At 38.0% G+C, this 19010-nt stretch overlaps 1 protein-coding gene across 8 annotated transcripts in view; it reads left to right on the plus strand.

Annotated features, from left to right (window-relative positions):
* LOC306885752 (nuclear factor 1 B-type-like) overlaps window positions 1-19010 on the plus strand; it is a gene marked incomplete at its 5' end in the record, with an annotated part of 96871 nt that overhangs the window by 67079 nt on the left and 10782 nt on the right. For 4 of the 8 annotated variants that reach the window (XM_079442519.1, XM_079442515.1, XM_079442518.1 and 1 more), the window contains 7 exons: window positions 146-214; window positions 3041-3161; window positions 3398-3510; window positions 6388-6519; window positions 8474-8649; window positions 11020-11158; window positions 11376-11458. In XM_079442519.1, the coding sequence (XP_079298645.1) occupies window positions 146-214; window positions 3041-3161; window positions 3398-3510; window positions 6388-6519; window positions 8474-8649; window positions 11020-11158; window positions 11376-11458 (833 nt within the window). Of the gene's footprint in view, window positions 1-145; window positions 215-3040; window positions 3162-3397; window positions 3511-6384; window positions 6520-8473; window positions 8650-11019; window positions 11159-11375; window positions 11459-19010 lie in introns of all 8 variants that reach the window. The other 4 variants (XM_079442517.1, XM_079442514.1, XM_079442512.1 and 1 more) reach the window with 1 other exon arrangement.

Consider the following 19010-nt stretch of genomic DNA (forward strand, 5'->3'; position numbering starts at 1 on the left):
AGATTATTTGTTTAATCTAATCTGTGAAAACTAAAATATTTTCACTCAGATGCCTGCTTACCAAATACACAGAATTTGAAATGTCCTCATGTGTATGTGTTAAGGAAGGACATGTATTTGAAGAAAATTCTCTTGTCTCCCACAGTTTACTTGGAAGACAGCTTTGTTAAATCAGGGGTCTTTAGTGTTTCGGAGCTGGTTAGAGTATCCAGAAGTAAGTCTCCCTCTCTCTACACACACACACGCACACACACACACACATACTGATTTTACTACTGTATGTTAGTAAGGGCATTTCATACCCCAGCGCTGAGTGAAATATGGACAAACCCAGCGGTTGGGTTGAATGGTTAACCCAAACTTCAGGATAGTTTTATTTAACTCAAGTATTGTTTAAAAAATACTATATGGCTGGATTAAAATGAACCCATTCAAAAGGTGAACATTTAATAATAAGCACTTAAAAAATGTTTATAATTTAATTATTATTTATTGAACATATTAATAAATGTTAATATCCAACCTATTTTGGGTTAATTTTAAACAGAAAATATAGTAATTTTTAAGCAATAGTTCTGTTAAATAAAACTATCCAGAAGGTTGGGTTAAACATTTAAAATAACCCAGTTGCTGGGTTTGTCCGTATTTCACCCAGTTTTTAGAGTGCAGACACAGTTTTTTTACAGAAATGCTTTACAGATGTAAAGATAGTCAATAGATTTAATGTAAAACATGACATTCAAATAGCGTGGACCACTTCATATATGCTGACAAGCTGACATTTTTAACTATATGTGTTGGGACATTATCAAAAATGTGACTCTCACAAGTATTTAAAAAAGCATAAAAAAGCATAAAAACATAACATTGATATCCATTTTATAATTATATTTGTATGAATTTTTGTATAATTTACAAATGAATTTAGGGATGATGTCTTCAAAGGGAATTTATGTAAAATTTACAGATAGTTTTGACAGTTTCATCCCACAAGTATAGCTAAAGTAAACATACAGAGCAACACAACCAGTGTGCTTTATGCCTAAGCATTCCTGATTTAGCAAGGGAGGGACTTGCCCAGAACATTTGTGGTAAATCCAGTCTGGCGAATCGTGTGTGCTCACTAGATTTGGTGCACAAACACGCAGTAGTTTATGTGTCGACATGCCTGCCTTCATCAAAGATGATGACAGATGTTCCAGAAGGAATCTTTCTCCGATGGCTGAGGACAGTTTTGCCCTCAGGCAAGATTTGCACAAATTGCCAAAGGGGTTATCAGGACGGATACACACACACACATACACACACATGTTGTTTTTTGTGGTTTATGGGGACTCTCCATAGGCGTTATGGTTTTTATACTGAACAAACTGTGTGTGCTATTGCCCTACACCTAAACTTAGCCCTCACAGGAGACTTTGTGCATTTTTAGATTTAAAAAAAAAACACCATTTATTATGTTTTTTAAGCCTTTTGAATTACGGGGACATAGGCAGTGTCCTCATAAACCACCTTCATATTGTAATACCTCTGTCATACCCATGTCATTATACAAATTTGTGTCCTCATAAACCACATAAACATGCGCCACACACACACACACACACACACACACACACAAAAACACAAAGACACTCGTATTCACCCTTAGGGTGAATGCACTCGGTGACACTGTAACTGATCCATGTCACACCTAAATGTAACACAACGCTCATGATCTGTCCCACATACATACACACTACCATCAATGTGGCTTCAATGATTCTCTGCTGTTTGGAAAGGCTTTCATGCATTAACAGCACTATAGCCATATGACTTCGAGAATACTGCATGCACCACCAAAAATAAAATAAAAAAAATGTTGGTCTATCATCTCCTTGAGCAAATTGCCAGTTTACTCCATACTTAAGGTCTTAAATAGATAATGTAGTGACCATTGTGTCCTCCTATAATGCAGTTCAGATAAGGCTATAGTGAACACTCTGCATATTGTTGTGATTGCTCATTTTAAGTATAAATGCCATACCTGCTCTCTGCATTCATGTGGTGGCAGCAGGTCCTGGGCTCATTGCCAGCAGTGACTGACAGTAATTTCACATGTGTTTCTTTCACCTCAGACCTCAGGCCATATCATGTCATACATGAGAACACACATTCTGTTAAAACTTGATGTTATCTACCCAATCTTCTGCAAAGGGGAAAACAAACAAACAAACAAAAACTGAATATGAAACTAACACTATTACGCCAACAGTTACACAAGCCTTGGATATTAATTCAGTAAGAATGTTTTTGATTTTGCATGGATAAGTCATCATAATTGATATCTTAAGTAATTGCGATTATTTTATTTTCTGTTTTATTTTCAGGGACGGTTATATAGTATAGAGTACATTTAACATATGTTTACTTAATATTTGCATTTTAAAATACTTTTTTTTTGCAGTTGGCAAATATTTGTATTCAGAGGAACTTATGGTAACATGGTGTTATGAGCAGAACACAAAATCCACTGCTGTAATAAATAAACAAATACTGCCAATGAAAGATGTGTCAATTCTACAGTGTACACTAGCCATCTAATAAATCACTTATGCATATTTTGAAAGGTACGTACACAATTTGGTATATGCACCTTTCATAATATAGTATTGAGCTCTCTTTTCATAAAAGACTGAACTAGCTGTGTCATGCTATTGTATGTAAACAAAGAGGCTAGTGGCAGTGGTTAGACCACTGAATGGTGCTCTGGCTCTTGTGGTTTCTCTGTAGATATGATATCTCTGACACACTTCATACTGTTACAGCTCCTTTCATTCTGTTACAGGCTGTTCTCTCTTAGATTGAGTTACAGCTGCAATCATGTTTGGGTTTGCCTTCATGCAAATGTTGCCCTGAAAACAGCTTCTAACTGAGAGCAACAAAGAGTCTTAAAAGTGATTTAGCCTATTGACTCTTCATGCCAAATGTATGATGTAAGATACTCCACATTTCAACCTATTCCAAACCAGTTTTTTTTCTCTCTCACTTTTCTCACCAGCTCCTATCACACAGGGTGCGGGAGTGAACTTCCCTATGGCTGACATGCCAAGTCAGCCATATTATCAAGACCTGAACTCAGGAGTGAGTTTACACCGGTCCCTCTCGTCCCCTCATGGCAGGTTAGCATGCATGTTCAAACAACACATACATAATTAACCCCATTGTCTTCGTATCATTTTGATCCATTTTCAGTAAACGATTTTGTAACCAGACTTTGCTAAGATCAGCTAAACAAACATAACAGAAGCTATTTTTGTAAATTGAACTATTTTATAGAAATAATTATTTCTTAAAAAAAAAAAAAGATCTGTGAAAAATTGACGCACATTAAAAAAAGTTCTTATGTCCTCTGCAGTAAGCGGCCTAAGACGATCCAAGAGGACAGTATGGAGACTAGTCCCACCGGGCCAGACTTCTACCCGTCCCCTAGTTCACCGGCCAGCAGACCCTGGCATGAGAGAGACCAAGGTGAGAGAGAGACCATTTATAGTCAAGAGTTACTCCTTAGAGCTATTCAGCACTGTTTCTCTCTTAACCCTCCCCTTCTCTCTCTCCCCTCTGTGTGAAGATGTTTTCTGTGTGATTTTCCCCTCTTTTCAGATCTCGGTAAAGTGTAATGTTGATAAACTGCTCTTTACTCTTGCAGTGCTTTGTGAACTCTTTATTCAAAACTGAGCAAAACATCAGTCAGGATCAACCTGTGGCATTCACACGACCTCTGCTGTTCTTCTGAATGCTTACAAATAATGATTTCCTAAAATTTGGATTATTGAAAATAGAATATGTCACTTACAATGTCTGTGACTGCACACTGGAGTATCAACCTTAACAACTTTTAACATTAAATCCAGCCCAGCCTTATGTGTCCAGAGATTTTGGATTTAAGACAAGGAATCTTCCTCAGTGTACTTTCCAGTGAGACTGTTCTATGTTCTATGTTGTTTGTCCAGTTCTATGTTTTGAGTGAAACCTTCATTTATTAAGGAGAAGTGTCACATTTTGGGTGGATCTGTCCAGTCTTTGTTTTGTGTGGGCATGTGTGTGTCAGAATTGGTTTAATGGCTACGTTTACAGGAATGTGTTTTAGGCTCAGTTTAAGCCTAGTGTAAACAATATATGACATGACATGACAAAAGAAAATTCATAAAAAACTTTAATGTATATGTAAGAACAAATCCTTTAGAGTTAGATCAGACAAGCCTTGTTTCCTGTCTGCATGTGTTGGTAATTGATTAGCCATGTTTCCCCCCTCATAAGGGGGATTTGTCTGGCGTGTGGCAACTATTGAACTTGACCTGATCTCTAAAATGGGTGTGTCAAAGGTCAGAGCAGGGTTGTGACCTTTGAGTTTAGACACCAGATCCAGATGGGAACTGGTTTGGGGGGTGAGGGGGTTGTGGGGGTGTTTGGAGAGAACTCCTATTCTAATGTTGGGTCTGCACCATTAGTTACCCTCATTAATCACACGCTCATATACCTGTCACCTTTAAAAAAAATTTTTTTTTCATTTTTAAAGTAGGAAGTTTAGAATTTAGCCAAAGGATTGCTATAAGAAGGTTTTAATATATTAAAAACTTTACCTGGGAAACATTTGGTCAAGAGAGATGGTATTTGTATAGTGTGTGTGTTTTCTGTTAGATATGGTTTATGAGAACATGTATGTGTATTATGACTACAACATAAACATTGTTTATGAGGACACGTCCGGTGTCCCTGTAAACCAAATGGCTTAAAAAACATAAAATGGTGGTTTATTTTTTTATTTTTTTCAAATATTGCTTGTAGTTTTCTGTAAGGGGTAGGTTTAGGAGTAGGGGTAGGGTAAGGGTGTGTGTGTGCTAGAAACAGAAAGCACTCAACTATTTCAACATTTTTTCTTCACCTGCAGTTAATTCAAGTTCCATACTCTTTTCCCTGAAAACAGGACACACCCCCTCCTTGTGTGCACTAGTTTTTGTTGCTTACGTTAGGGCTGCCAATTTAACAGGTTCATTTAAGTTTGATTAATTATGAAGAAAATAAGGTGATGCAAAATTACAGCGTCCAAGTCTATTTTGGAATCATTGACATTCAATGATTCCAAAATACCCCCCCCCCCCCCCCCCCCCCCCGCCAGATATATACGTTTTCCTGACGTGTGTTCTCTCTATGTGCCACCCAGCTTCCTTCTCTTCTTCTTTTCTTCTCTCCCTCTCTTCTCAAACGCACATAAATACACTCCTGAGGGAGCACCATTTTGCCTTTTAACAGCTTATTCTTGTTCTGTTGTTACAGGTGTGACAAAAATATTATTCAAAATCTTTGTTGAATTCGAACATGTTGAGAAAAGAAAATGCGGTCAAAATATTGTTGTGGAAAAAACAAACAAACATACAATCCATACGGTTTCATAACCATTTACAGCCAACAGTGTATCCAGGCTCTTAGTTGTAGATAATGTTTAGGAAAAATTGTTTTTATTGTTTTATGTGATCATCATTTTCTAAATGGAGCAGGACATTTGTGACTCTTTTAATGTTTTTTTGTTTTTTTAATATACATTTTAAAATAAAATTATTTCAATATTTTAATTTAATTTTCTTAATTGTCTTGTCAGAGGCAGTGGTGGTAAAAAGTTAATTTTGGATCATGAAAGGACACAGCCGCATGGAATCCCCCTACATTCCAATGTCTTTGTGTTTTTTTTCATGAGATCATTTACCTTTTTCCTGCTATCACAACAACGAGACTGAGAGTGAGAGAGATGGAGCATTTATGAAGTTCAATATTTAGCATCTGCGCATGTCCAAACACACAAAAAAACATGAATAGTGCTTGCTGAAATGTCGTTAGCTCACTGTTCTATTTTCTTCTCCCTCCCTCGGTTTTTGTTTTTTCATTATTCTGATTTGACTGCGTGTGCCTCTTTTCTGTTTTCTCATCTCATCTATGATTGTTAGGGAGGAGCGCCAGAGACACACAGGCCAAGCACTATGTCTCTTTCATAATGATGAAGAGACTTTCTTGACTCTTGTTGGAAGTAGATATGAAGATAATGTTTTCCTTACACAATCAAACTAGATAGATTATACACTGCATTGCTCTACAGAGAGGGAGTGCAAAAGAGAAACGGCATGGTGAGACATAAAAATGTCAAAAGAAATTGTGTACGTATGTTGTTGACTCTGTTTACTTGGGCAATGACGTCATTTTTATGCCGATTTAGTTCACTTTTTTCTATTCTTTTTTAAGTAAATTTTAAAAATGTGTGCTTCTGCTCATCCAATAGATTTGATTTCCTACACTATTAATGCTTTGTGCAAGAAGCTTATATCTGACCTCCCTTGTCTTTTTTATTTTCAGCAGACATGTCCTCTCCCACCATAAAGAAGCCAGAGAAGCCATTATTCAGCCCCACGTCTCCACAAGACTCTTCACCTCGGCTCAGCACCTTCCCCCAACACCACCACCCAGGACTGACCACCGTTGGCCATAGCGGTACGACTTCTATAAATACTTCTCACAATCTTTCCTTGATCCAAACAAATTCTGCTCAACATTCTGAATGCTTAAGCTGTGTTCACACTTGGCGTCTTTTTTTAAGCTTCCAGCGTCTGTTTTACATTATAATCCTATGGAGTAAACCGAGTTTTCAAAAAAGGCGTCTTCTTCTGCAGCTCAGAGCATCTTTTCAAGTTGAAAAAACCGTGTTTTTGACAGCTGACCAATGACAAGCGAGTGGCGAGTCGTTTCCATAACAACAAAAACAACAAGAAAAAAGAAGATAGCCGTACACAGATCGTACTAGTTTCTGAGCACAAGGAGTTTTATGAAACCGTGCATCATCCAACCAGAGCTCCTGGACTAAATTGTTGGAAGCACCATACAGTTTCCTTCCCCGTATAATGTCACGCTCCCACAAACGTCGTTGTGAACCTTCGTTTGAGCTTTCCTGTAGCTCAAATTGTAGAGCATGGCGCTAGCAACGCCAAGGTCATGGGTTTGATTCCCAGGGAAAGCAAGAGCTGATAAAATGTAAAAACTGTAACTTGAATGCAATGTAAGTCGCTTTGGATAAAAGCGTCTGCTAAATGCATAAATGAAATTAAATGAAGTGACGTGACATATGGCCAAGTATGGTGACCCACACTCGGAATTTGTGCTCTGCATTTACCCATCCAAAGTGCACACACACAGCAGTGAACACACACCCGGAGCAATGAACCGACATATCCTCCCCGTTAACTTCAAAAGCCAACGCTAGGCTACCTTTGCAGCTGTTGTTATAGCAACAAAAGACGCCCTCCGCTACTATTTGTTACCAAAACGCTGCCAGCTTTTTATTTGACTAAAAAAGCACTCTTGTCAACTTTTTCTAGTCAAAAAAGATGCCAAGTGTGAACACGCCCTTATTCTGCCTTACAATACCAAAAGAGTTTGGAAATTCATTTTAATGTAATCTTGGATAGTTCACCCAAAAATTTAAATTCATAATTTACTCACCTTCAAGTTGTTCCTAACCTGTATGAATTTCTGTTGAATGCAAAAGAAGATATTTTGAAAAATGCTGGTAAACAAACAGTTGCTGGTAGCCATTATAGTATGGAAAATAATACTATGGAAGTCAATGGATATCAGTAATTGCTGGGTTACCAACATTCTTCAAATAATGTTTTATTTTGTGTTGAACAGAAAAAATAAATTCATACAGGTTTAAACCAACACAAGGGTGAGTAAATAATGACAGAATTTCCTTTTAAATTTGCAATTCTTATTTTTTACTTCTTGACAAATCAGGAAGTATTTTAGGGCTAGATCAACACAAGGATGCTTTTATCATTATCGTACTGCCACTAGAAAAAAAATACGACAAAGTACGTGGTGAAGAGAGTTTCTCACTAGCTGTACAAAAGCATACAAAAAGAAGTAACTGTTGACTGGCACTCTCTGCAGTCTAAGGGTGTCTAACAACCCTTCTTTTTTATGGAATCCAAAATACTCCCACTTTGTTGAACTCCCACATTTTTGGGTTCAGGAAGAGTTTTCCCTTTTGTCTGCCAAATTTCTTCTGATATGATTTTTTTTTTTTAGTGCTGTCAAATGATTAATCGCGGTTTTTGGTTACATAATATATGTGTGTGTAAAGTGTATATTTATTATGTATATATAAATACACACTCATACATATATTTTGGAAATATTTACATCTATTTTAATGTATTTAATATACAAATATAACATATTTTTCTTAAATATATACATGCATATGTGTAAATTTATATATACATAATAAATATACACAGTACACACATATATTATGTAAACAAAAACTTTTATTTTGGATGCGATTAATCGCAATTAATCGTTTGACAGCACTAGTTTTTTTCATTGAGTTTACATGTTGTCTAATTAAAATCTGTTAGTAAAGTAGCTGTTCTCACTGCGTGTGCAGTAATTTCCACCAGGAGTCCACCTCCGCTGCAGTTCTCGGGCCCTGCCATCCTTCCCCCAGCCCCCTCGCCCTACATCTCTCATGGCGCCATCCGCTACCCGCCACACCTCAACCCACCCGACTCCCTCAAAAACTACATGCAGCCTTATGACCCATCCAGCCCACAGAGCAGCCAGGTAAGACTAACGTACATGTGCATTAACCCCGACCCTAACAAAATCATACATAATTAGTACAGTTTATCTGTACTGGAATGGAGCCTTTAATTCTTGTGACTGTGTCCACAAAACATAATAGATGCCAGCTGTTAAAATAGGGTTTTGGTTTAATGCCTCAGAAGAGCAGACTCACATGTATAGCATACTTGTGTCACGTGTGCCGTACGTTCTCCAATAATGATCATCATGTTGTCACATGTGTTAACCATACTGCAAGCTAAAGCCGCTTTACCCCCTAAAACTAATGAGACCCTCATTGTAAGAGCACATGCTGTAAACACAAAGGTGCTTTAGCACCATTTCTTTCTTTTTCTGCCTCTAGCTCTGGCTGCTTGTCTGTCTTGGTGTTTTTGGTTGTTCCCACTGCATCAGGCTCAAGTTTGATTAACAGGCCACATTGTTTCAGCACGGTAATTGACCCAGTTTAGCTAACGAACACAAAATCATTAGTGGTTTTCTCTGTCGGCGCCTTGTCTAAATCAGCTCTGAGCTGAGTGTAGAGCCAAATGACGGCTCTCCATCGCTGTGGTGACTCTGTTTACCAGTAGCGGCGTAAATGAACCGAAGGGGAACGAAAAGAAAGAGGGGAAAAAAACGCAACAACAAAAGCAAGTCAATAAACACTCCAACCAGGGCAGCCACTGCGCATTAGCACAAACACATATGCGTTCAATGTGTCTCCAACTCTATGAAAACTACTGTTACTGAACGTTTTAATGGAGTTGAGATTCCCTAAAGTATGAATTAATAAAAAACAAGTGGGAATAGTTATTATATTTACTTTTATATATTATATATTTATATATTATATATTAATACTATTATATAGGCCATTATTTCTTCATAATGAAGAATGAAAAAAAAAAGTAAAACGCAAGCTTTTACCTCATTCCTGTTAATTGAAGGACTTCAAACATGCTCAGTTTTTTTTGACTCTGCTGTGGTCATGGTGGCTAACTCCTCCTCTTAGCAGGAGATTGATTGGGCGCTTGGTGAGGCTACATTTTAAAGAACTTTCTGTATCTCTGCCAAGCAACTCAGACTGTCCCACTCATCTTAATCAGTACCACAAAATATTTAAAAAGGCCAAGCCTCTCCAAACATTTTGTTAAGGGGAAATTTAAACTCCTTTAATTTTGGATGATATTGCGGATGGTTAATACTTACAGTTCTCTTTTGCTTGAAAGCAGCTGATGCATATTTTGTGTGAAAAAGTGTGGAGCGTCAACAAAAACTTTATTACTTTATTATGGGTAATGCAGTAAAATTATCTTATTTACTTGTAGTATCACCATTAACACATCACTGTCCCACTCTCCCATTGGTCTTCCAAAATAATTCTGTTTTAAACAAATATATTTATTAGGATTTATAATCAAAGTAGAGTAAGAAATACCTGCTGATTTGACTTGTCGGGAAACACGACACTTATTGTCTGAGGGATTTCTTCAGGGATTGAAGCAAGGTCGTGATACTACTGAGTTTTATATCCCCGCCGCTCGAACTGTAAACAAAGAGCTCATAGACTGGACGAGTCATAGCGCGCTGGAACTGTTACTCGGGAGAAACCACAGGGAACGATAAAGGTTGTAAATATTTGCCGTTGCCGGGGTCCGGAGCTTGGTGGGGGGAGATCGCTCTGCAAATAACATGGGGCATATAATCGGGTGGATGGGAGCCAGGATGTTTTTATGCTTGCTTTAACGCAGATTATATTACACCCTAATTAAAAATTCTATTCACATTGGGGAACCCCATGGACACCATTCTCTTTCATAAAGGCCTGTTTGAGTTTTGAACTTAGGGCCCCGTAATGTGAATTCAGTCAAGTCTGTCTCCTGCAGTCAGGAGTGGAAGGAGGTAGACGCTCACTCTGTGTCTGCCTCTCCATCCTGTGTTCCCTCAACCCCCTCTGTTTCTGGTTTTTGTATAAACTTGAAATGAGTCATGAAAAATGCACACTCAACTGTCTAGCGTCTATGCCGGAAGTCAAGTCAAGTCAAGTCACTATTATTTGTATAGCGCTTTTAGCAATACAAATTGTGTCAAAGCAGCTTTACATCAGCTTGATATAAAGCTGGGTGGCTTTATATCAGCTTTGCAGTACTTAGACGGGGAAATAGGGTGTCAAAATAGTGTCATTCTCCTCTGGCCAGACAAAATCAGCAGTTTAAATCTAGGCTAAAGCAGAGTTTTGATGTTCAGAGGAAGATGGGAGAACATCAAAAGATTGCATTAATGCATTAACATGATCATTAGCTTCATTTAAAAACATCTCACCGTTTGCTCTGGTGTGTTAACGGGCTGCTTTTTCTTTGAATGCCACAGCCGAACAGCAGTGGCCAGGTACTGGGGAAAGTGCCCGGTCACTTCACGCCGGTACTGGCCCCCTCGCCCCACCACGGCACTGTCAGACCAGTGTCTCTCTCGATGGCTGACACCAAGCCAATCACCACATCCTCAGAAGGTAAGTTAGCTTCTGCAGTACCGTTAGGAATGTTATGAGAAACATTTCTTTTCACATTTGAAAACAGTGTTCTGCATAGTATTTTTGTGGAAATTGTAATACAATTGTAAAAAAATAAATAAAATACAGGCAACAAACTTTTGAACACTGATGTATTACTTTTCAACATAAGCTGTATTAATATATTTAATACTGATTAAACGTGTGGTATATTTAGGTTATTCAACTCCAGGCACTCCAACTGCCAACCGTTTTGTGGGACTGAGCTCCAGAGACCCAGCCTTTCTTCACCAGCAACAGGTGAGACATGACCCATCCCCTTTACCTTTCTCTTTTTTACTCCCTTCCCCTGTTCTCTCTCAAATCCCGATCCAACTGTTCTGTATTCCCAACAGGGGTCAGAGCTGTCAGACAGGTAGCCCATCAAATAATCTGGTCATGAAGTTTAGGCACTATCGTGGCCCTGTAAAGAGACAGGGCTGTTGAGAAAGAATGAGGAGGAAACTCCTGCTTTCTGAAAGTTTGTTTTGTGTCAGCATTTGTTAATGTCTGCTGGGCAAATTTAGCATATTTTGAGATGCTGCGTAGAAAGTGTTTAATGCCATAGACATTCCTGGCAAGATTTTCTGTTAGTCACTGTTATTGAGCATGTCTTTCCACTTTCTCTGTAACCACAGTCACGTTTAGAGGTTTATGGTTGTGGGTTAATGTCACTTTTACGAGGAATCTGTTGGTTTCCATAAATTCATAGATACAGAGTCCAAATTCTCAGAAATAAGCTAGGGCTAAACCTTTTATAATGTATTTCCATGTTAAATACCCAAAATACTAAATATCAAACCAAAAAATTCAAAAATCAAACCAATTTTTTTTGTGATTAACCAACTGGTTTCAGTCTGATTTTAGTGGATGTATGAGGTCACTTGCCCTCAGGTACACACAGGTGTCCTAGCAGAGTAACCACAGGTGCCTCACGTTAGCTATGGACATGCTCCACCATCATTTGACAACCAGAAAGTGTTCAAAGTGTCAAAATACTTTTTGGGGCTGCTGTAAAAATGTAGAAATGACATACATAATATGCAGTACATAATGCTTATACTCAGTATAAAGTAGTTTCAGACAGTCCAATTTCATTCCATTTTCAACCATTTAGTTTATGTTAAAAAGTAATTGATGGATTTATACACAGCAGGGGACGTTTGCTGAACTTTAATTTGTATTGCGATCACCTCCCTTGAGATCCATTCCAACATAAAATTTATCTTGTCTTGCAGTGTTAAAACTACTGTGGAACAATAGCTAGCATTGTCTTCAGATGGACATATTGATATACGACTAAATACAGTACTTAACTTGAGCGATTCGGTTTATGTCGGGCCTGGCTTATAAGGCATTTAGTGTTTTTAGTTTTTAGTTTTTTTTGGCAAAACATTTAGTATTGTAAAAAGAGTAATAATGTAGTGTATGTGTGTGCGTGTGCAACAGTCTTCTGCAGCATGAAAGGGCTGGTTTGAGGCCAGTATTTTCCACCCTCCTCTAATTGAATTCATCTGCACGCGGCGACATCATAATTAGTGGTTTTCTCTTGCCCTGCTCCTGAGTTACAGTAATGGCAAGCCTTGCTTTTATTGCTCTCTGTTTTGCCATCCTTGGACAGGGCTAAGAAATGCACAGCTCACCAACAGTGACAATGCTGCAGGCCTTATTTAAAAAAAAAACAAAAAAAACATGGGGATATTTTCTTCATTGAGAATCACTTTATAAAAATGCAGAAGTTCAAAGCGATGGACAGAAGGAGGAATTGATATTGATAAAAGCGATTCAGTGCATGAGCTGGATGAGTGAGTGATTAGAATATCTTCTAGCAGGTATCGCAAACAGGCAACGCAGCTGCTGTAGTGTCTCATACGGCTTGTTTAATGCCTTTTGTTTTAACTGTAGTTCACTTGACCGGGAGAGGGATCAGATGTAGACAGGATGATATATCAACCATCCATCATGTTTATATAAGCCGGAGCTTTTGTTTGTCCTTGAAAATGAGAATTGTATAGTCAGTCCCGACCCGAGTTAACCTGCAGCCATTGAGCAGGCGCTTTCGTTAGGTAAATAATGTCTCCCGTACACAGCAGCCTTTATTCTGGGTGATTTATCATAGGATATTATGAGATGTATTGACACCTGTGTTCCCCTGCTGGGCTTTTGTCAGAGCATGCAGTGTGACACGTGGGGCGTATGGATTACAGCCGTCACTGTGGCGTCACCTTACAGACCCGTAGCGATCCTTTCCCAGCATGCTGTGGGGCAGGGTGCTGCCTACAGCTCAGCTAGGCCGTCTGGAAACTGGGAAAGCTCCAGACGCTCAGCGGGACAATTTCTTTCTTTCTCTCTGTTGCCTAATGCCTCCTCTCATTCTCTGACTGTTCATTGAAATCCAAGGTTTTTTCTCTCTCTTTACCTTATTTTTTGTTCTTACTTTCCTTTCTGTCCATTTTTCTTTTTCTCCCCTCCTCTATCCCTGTATTTCTCTTCTAGCATAGAGAGGGTCTCTGTATATGCTCAAACACACCATCACTGTAATGACTCCATTACATAAACAACATCCATGCCTTGTCTTTAGCCTCCATATACTGGAGTCAGTAAATCAATCGGGTGTGTTCATACATAAATAATCACTCCTCCTATTGGTCCCATAGCAACTCTTTGAGCTTATTTCATTTACAAGAACCATCTGTATGCTTATAGCCCCTATGTGAGATGTTGAGATGTTTCTCCTTCATATGATGTGCTTGTTGTCTGTTGTCACAGCACACATGATGTATGACGCTGTATGGTATGACTGTGAAGTGGCAGCTTTCGAATGGTGGCCATTAGAGTAATGGACAGTTTCCTGTGATAAGCCATAAAGAAATTTAATCCAAAGTAGTGACATTGTTGCAGAAAGCTGTGGATGTGTGTTCATTGAACCTAAAAAAAGAAAGCTTTATGTCAACCGACATTGGTTTTTCAAAGGCTGAAACCGATATCTAGAAAGTAGGATGCAGAACTTAATTTAAGGCCAAACGAGACCTAAAAAGAAATTTATGCCCCAAACCCCAAATTTATGACAGGCCAATATTTGGCCATTTTGAGAATATCAGCTTCAGATTATAACTGGAACCAACTGTCTGATCAACATAAACGCTGGGTATGTAGAATATATATTGCTTACTTAAAGGGATACTCCACCCCAAAATGCAAATTTTGTCATTAATCCATAGAAGTATGAAAAGCATCGTCAGAATAATCCATCTGCCATCAGTGGTTCAACCTGACGATGCTTTTCATACTTTTATGGACCTTGTCAGTGCAATTTACTATGCAGTCAATGGGACCGTCACAAGCCTCCTGGTTTTTATCCAAAATATCTTAAATTGTGTTCCGAAGACGAACAAAGGGAACGACATGGGGGTAAGTGATTAATGACAAAATTTGTATTTTGGGGTGGTATCCCTTTAAAGTTTTTTTTTATATATAATAATTTTAATAATACTTACTACTCTAAATTACAAATTATAGAAATTTTAGAAGATAATAATTTAAAAAAGCAAAATGTATGCCTATATATCTTTCCATCCAATCTTTCAGTATTTTTATCGTTTTTTTTTGGCTGCAGAAAGAAATTAATATGCAGCATATAAATGTAACAGTTTAAAGATAAATAGATAGCAAGTGCAGTTAATGAATGGACATGGGTTTTGTCTAATGATTTGGTGGTTTGTAGATCTAGATGTGCATATTTATATCTATAATGCATCATACAGATAGCAGACCATTTATTGACAGATGCCCTTATAGTGTGAACATCACGATAGCACTGTTGTTAAATCAAATTCATTCACAACTTACTCCAAACCCAAACACACAGGGGAGAATGACAAATGAGCATTCATGCACATAACCAAGCAACACCTGCTCTAGACTGATACCCCTGTGTATTGTGTTTGTGAAAACACCAATGAGGAGAAGATTTCATTAGCCGCTTTCCCCAGGGGTTCTTTCCTTTCTCTTTCAGCGTTTCCCTTCCGTCTCACTCTCGACAAGTGATCACAATCTTATTTGGTTTTATCAAATGCAAACATGCTAAAGCAGCCATCACTAACAGATGTGAAGGTGCTGGCTGTGCCGTGGTGTACCTTTGTGATACTCTTGTGCCAGTGACAGATGGCACCTGTGATGAGAACACCACCGACCTCAAGTCTAGAGCCTATTAAGAATTTAATACCAACAGACTATGGCATTTTATGCGTCACTGTGGTGTTTTAGATGTTCCATTGTGCGTGAGCCTGTCAAGTTCAGCTAATAGCTGTACTCTACTAAAATAAAAGAGAAATCAGAAACTTTAAACTTGTGCTTAGGCTAAAATTCAAGGTATATTTGCGGAGGAGAAACTTTTTAACAAGTAACTTTTTTTTTCTAGTTTTTCTTACACTTTCTAGTGTATATGTGGTTTGTGTTTTCGACCTGTTCAAACAAATCTGAAAACCTGAAATCACCCCTCTTAATTCCCACTCTTAATACACTCAGTAAAATTGTACACTGAGGATACACGCAATACAACACATCTAGGAGCCTTTCAGCACATATTGTATTAGTGAGTGTTTTTTCAATGTGTGAGGTCGACCAAAACAGGATGAAGGAATGTGCACTACCAAAACAGTCTGATAGCTGACCTCAGACTTTGCCCCAGTGCCATTGTTTTCTGGCTTCAGGTCACTCGAGAACGCTCTCTCTCTCTCATACACACACACGCTTATTGCTAGAGTTCGTTAAAGTTGGGTTGGCAGTAGGCTACTGACGGAGGTGGATATCCGCATTTAGCAATGTGAAAATACCTCACATATTCTTCTATTGTCACTCTTCAGAACAAATCAAGATTTAATGTCACTTAACTTTTTTTCAAAAGTTTAAGTCCAGAGAATCTAATTCGCTCCATCAGAGAATATATTGATAATATAATGCATGTGACCCGTGCTGGCAAATTTACTCTGAATTTACTCTAATTTTGAGCTATTTAATGTGCAGATTAAAAAAGGGAAAAAATTTTGGTTGAATTTCAGGTTTTCACAATAAATGAGTTCATTAAGCCCTCGTCTAGCAATCTCAAGGCCCCAAATAGTAATTAAACATCTAAAATTGTCTTTATTTGTACGTTTTCTGAGAGGAGTACCTTTTTCTCTGCTCACTTCTCGCTGGGGTTGTTCCGATTCCGATACTAGTATAGGAAATTCCACCGATACCACAAAAAATGTTGGCATTGGTATCGGCGAGTACTTGAACCCATGTACCGATCCGATACCTTTTTCTTAAACAAGACCTAGTTATGCCCACTAGCTTTGCTTAACGCTGCAAATCGGAAATCAATTCTTCTTCGAAGAAGTCGCTTGAAAAACATTTAAAACATAAATGAAAACCGACGCACAGCTTACAGTGTAGGTCTGACGCAGAAGTATAAATTAGTCTTTAGTATGCGAGTGATTTACTGGCACTGTTCAGAGTGTGTGTGTGTTTGTTAACTTCTCATTACTGTGTGTGCACTTGGATGGGTTAAAAAAGCAGAGTACAAATTCCGAGTATGGGACACCATACTTGTGCCACACGTCACGTCCTTTCCTTTCCTTTCCTTTTCCTTTCCTTTCCTTTCCTTTCCTTTCCTTTCCTTTCCTTTCCTTTCCTTTCCTTTCCTTTCCTTTCCTTTCCTTTCCTTTTGTTTTGTCCAGCTGAAATACACAAGGCCTTGCTTGAAATAGAAATCGTCTGGAGGGCAGCATATGTTGCTCTAAAACCTTTTATATACCTTTCAGCATTCAAAGGGCCTTCCAAAACATGCAAGCTGCCCATACCTTATACACTTATGCACCCCCATACCATCAGAGATACTGGCTTTTGAACTGAACGCTGATAACACGCTGGAAAGTCTCCCTCCTCTTTAGCCCAGAGGACACAGCGTCCATGATTTCCAACAAGAATGTAAAATTTGGACTCATCTGACCATAGAACACTTTTCCATTTTGAAACAGTACATTTTAAATGAGCCTTGGCCCACAGTACATGACAGTGCTTCTGGACCATGTTCACATATTGCTTCCTTTTTGTATGATAGAGCTTTAGTTGGCATCTGTAGATGGCTCGGCAGATTGCGTTTACTGATAGTGGTTTCTGGAAGTATTCCTGGGCCCATTTAGTAATGTAAATGACAGAATCATGCCGATGAGTAATGCAGTGTCATCTGAGTGCCTGAAGACCATGGGCATCCAACAAAGATTTTCGGCCTTGTCCCTTATGCACAGAGATTTCTCCAGTTTCTCTGAATCTTTTGATGATGTTATGCACTGTAGATGATGAAATTTGCAAAGCCTTTGCAATTTGACGTTGAGGAACGTTGTTTATAAAGTATTCCACAATCTTTTTACGCACTCTTTCACAGATTGGAGAGCCTCTGCCCATCTTTACTTTGAGAGACTCTGCCTCTCTAAGACATCCCTTTTATAGCTAATCATGTTACAGACCTGATGTCAATTAAGTTAATTAGTTGCTAGATGTTCTCCAGGCTGAATCTTTTCAAAATGTCTTGCTTTTTCAGCCCTTTGTTGCCCTCATGCCAACTTTTTTTGAGACCTGTAGCAGGTATCAAATTTTAAATTTATTTAATTTTCAAATTATTTAGTGGATAAAAGTGTAAAATTTCTCAGTTGTTATGTTCTATTGTGAATAAAATATTGGCTCATGTGATTTGCAAGCCTTTTCGTTTTCATTGTATTCAAAAAAAAATTAAAATTATTCGGGTTGTATTATTAATATTTTATATTTTTGCCTTCTCAATGTACCAAAGTGATCATTTCCGATTTTGTCATACGATAATAAATCGATAATAAATCACAAATCCGTTAGTCTTGACTGGAAGCGCTGCGTTATTGGAATCAGCACGCGTCGGTTCCAAACAGAGTTGATGCACGGGACTCGATGAAGGAGGGAAAGCGGCCAGAAGAAGCAGTGAAATGTAGCAACATCACTGACCTGTTCAGGGCTTCAGGTGCAGGTCAGTTTAATCTGTAAATACGCTAAAGGGTTTTGTCTTTATTAACCTAGTTGAGTATTAAACTGCTAGCACCTGTTAGGCTATCTGGGCATCCCATTCTTATCATCATTCAGAATACTGTTCTAAAGGACATCATTATCGATTAGAAAGTTACATTAATAAATTTAGCAGATAGATATTCACATGGACTTATTGTATAGGAAGGGAGGGAGCTTGAGCAGACATCAACACAAAAATGTTACAGCCTATAATGCAATAGTGTGTTAGTATTAGGATTTTTCAAAAAAGATTTTGTACTGATTTTGACATTTAGGCCCTATAGAAAATGTGTTTTGATATATTTGTATGAAATATAGTATGAAATATAGCCTATAGGTTTGTTAAATCTTGGGTGTTTAAGTCATTTTAAGATAAATAACATTCTGTGATAACAAATTGCAATGAGGTGGTCGTTTTGCAACAAGGTGGACACATTTCCGTTCATAATAGTTTCATTTATTCTTACAATAACTCTACAATTTTTTCCCTCAGAAATTCTGTGTTGTGTATTGTAATTTTTAAGGCATAAAACATTTTACATTTAATTTATCCTTTAATTAATGAAAATTAAACAAATTTAAAAGGGGATTTAATATTACAATTAAAAACATTGAAGAAATATTGTATGATTATCCCTTAAAAATGAGGTTTTAATAATTTTAGTAGTAGCCTATTACATACATTCTGCTGAACAATAGTAATATTGGCTATTTCTGCCACAATGACTTCAACGTA

This window comes from Barbus barbus (assembly GCF_936440315.1).
Source record: "Barbus barbus genome assembly, chromosome: 1".
NCBI classification, from domain to species: domain Eukaryota; kingdom Metazoa; phylum Chordata; class Actinopteri; order Cypriniformes; family Cyprinidae; genus Barbus; species Barbus barbus.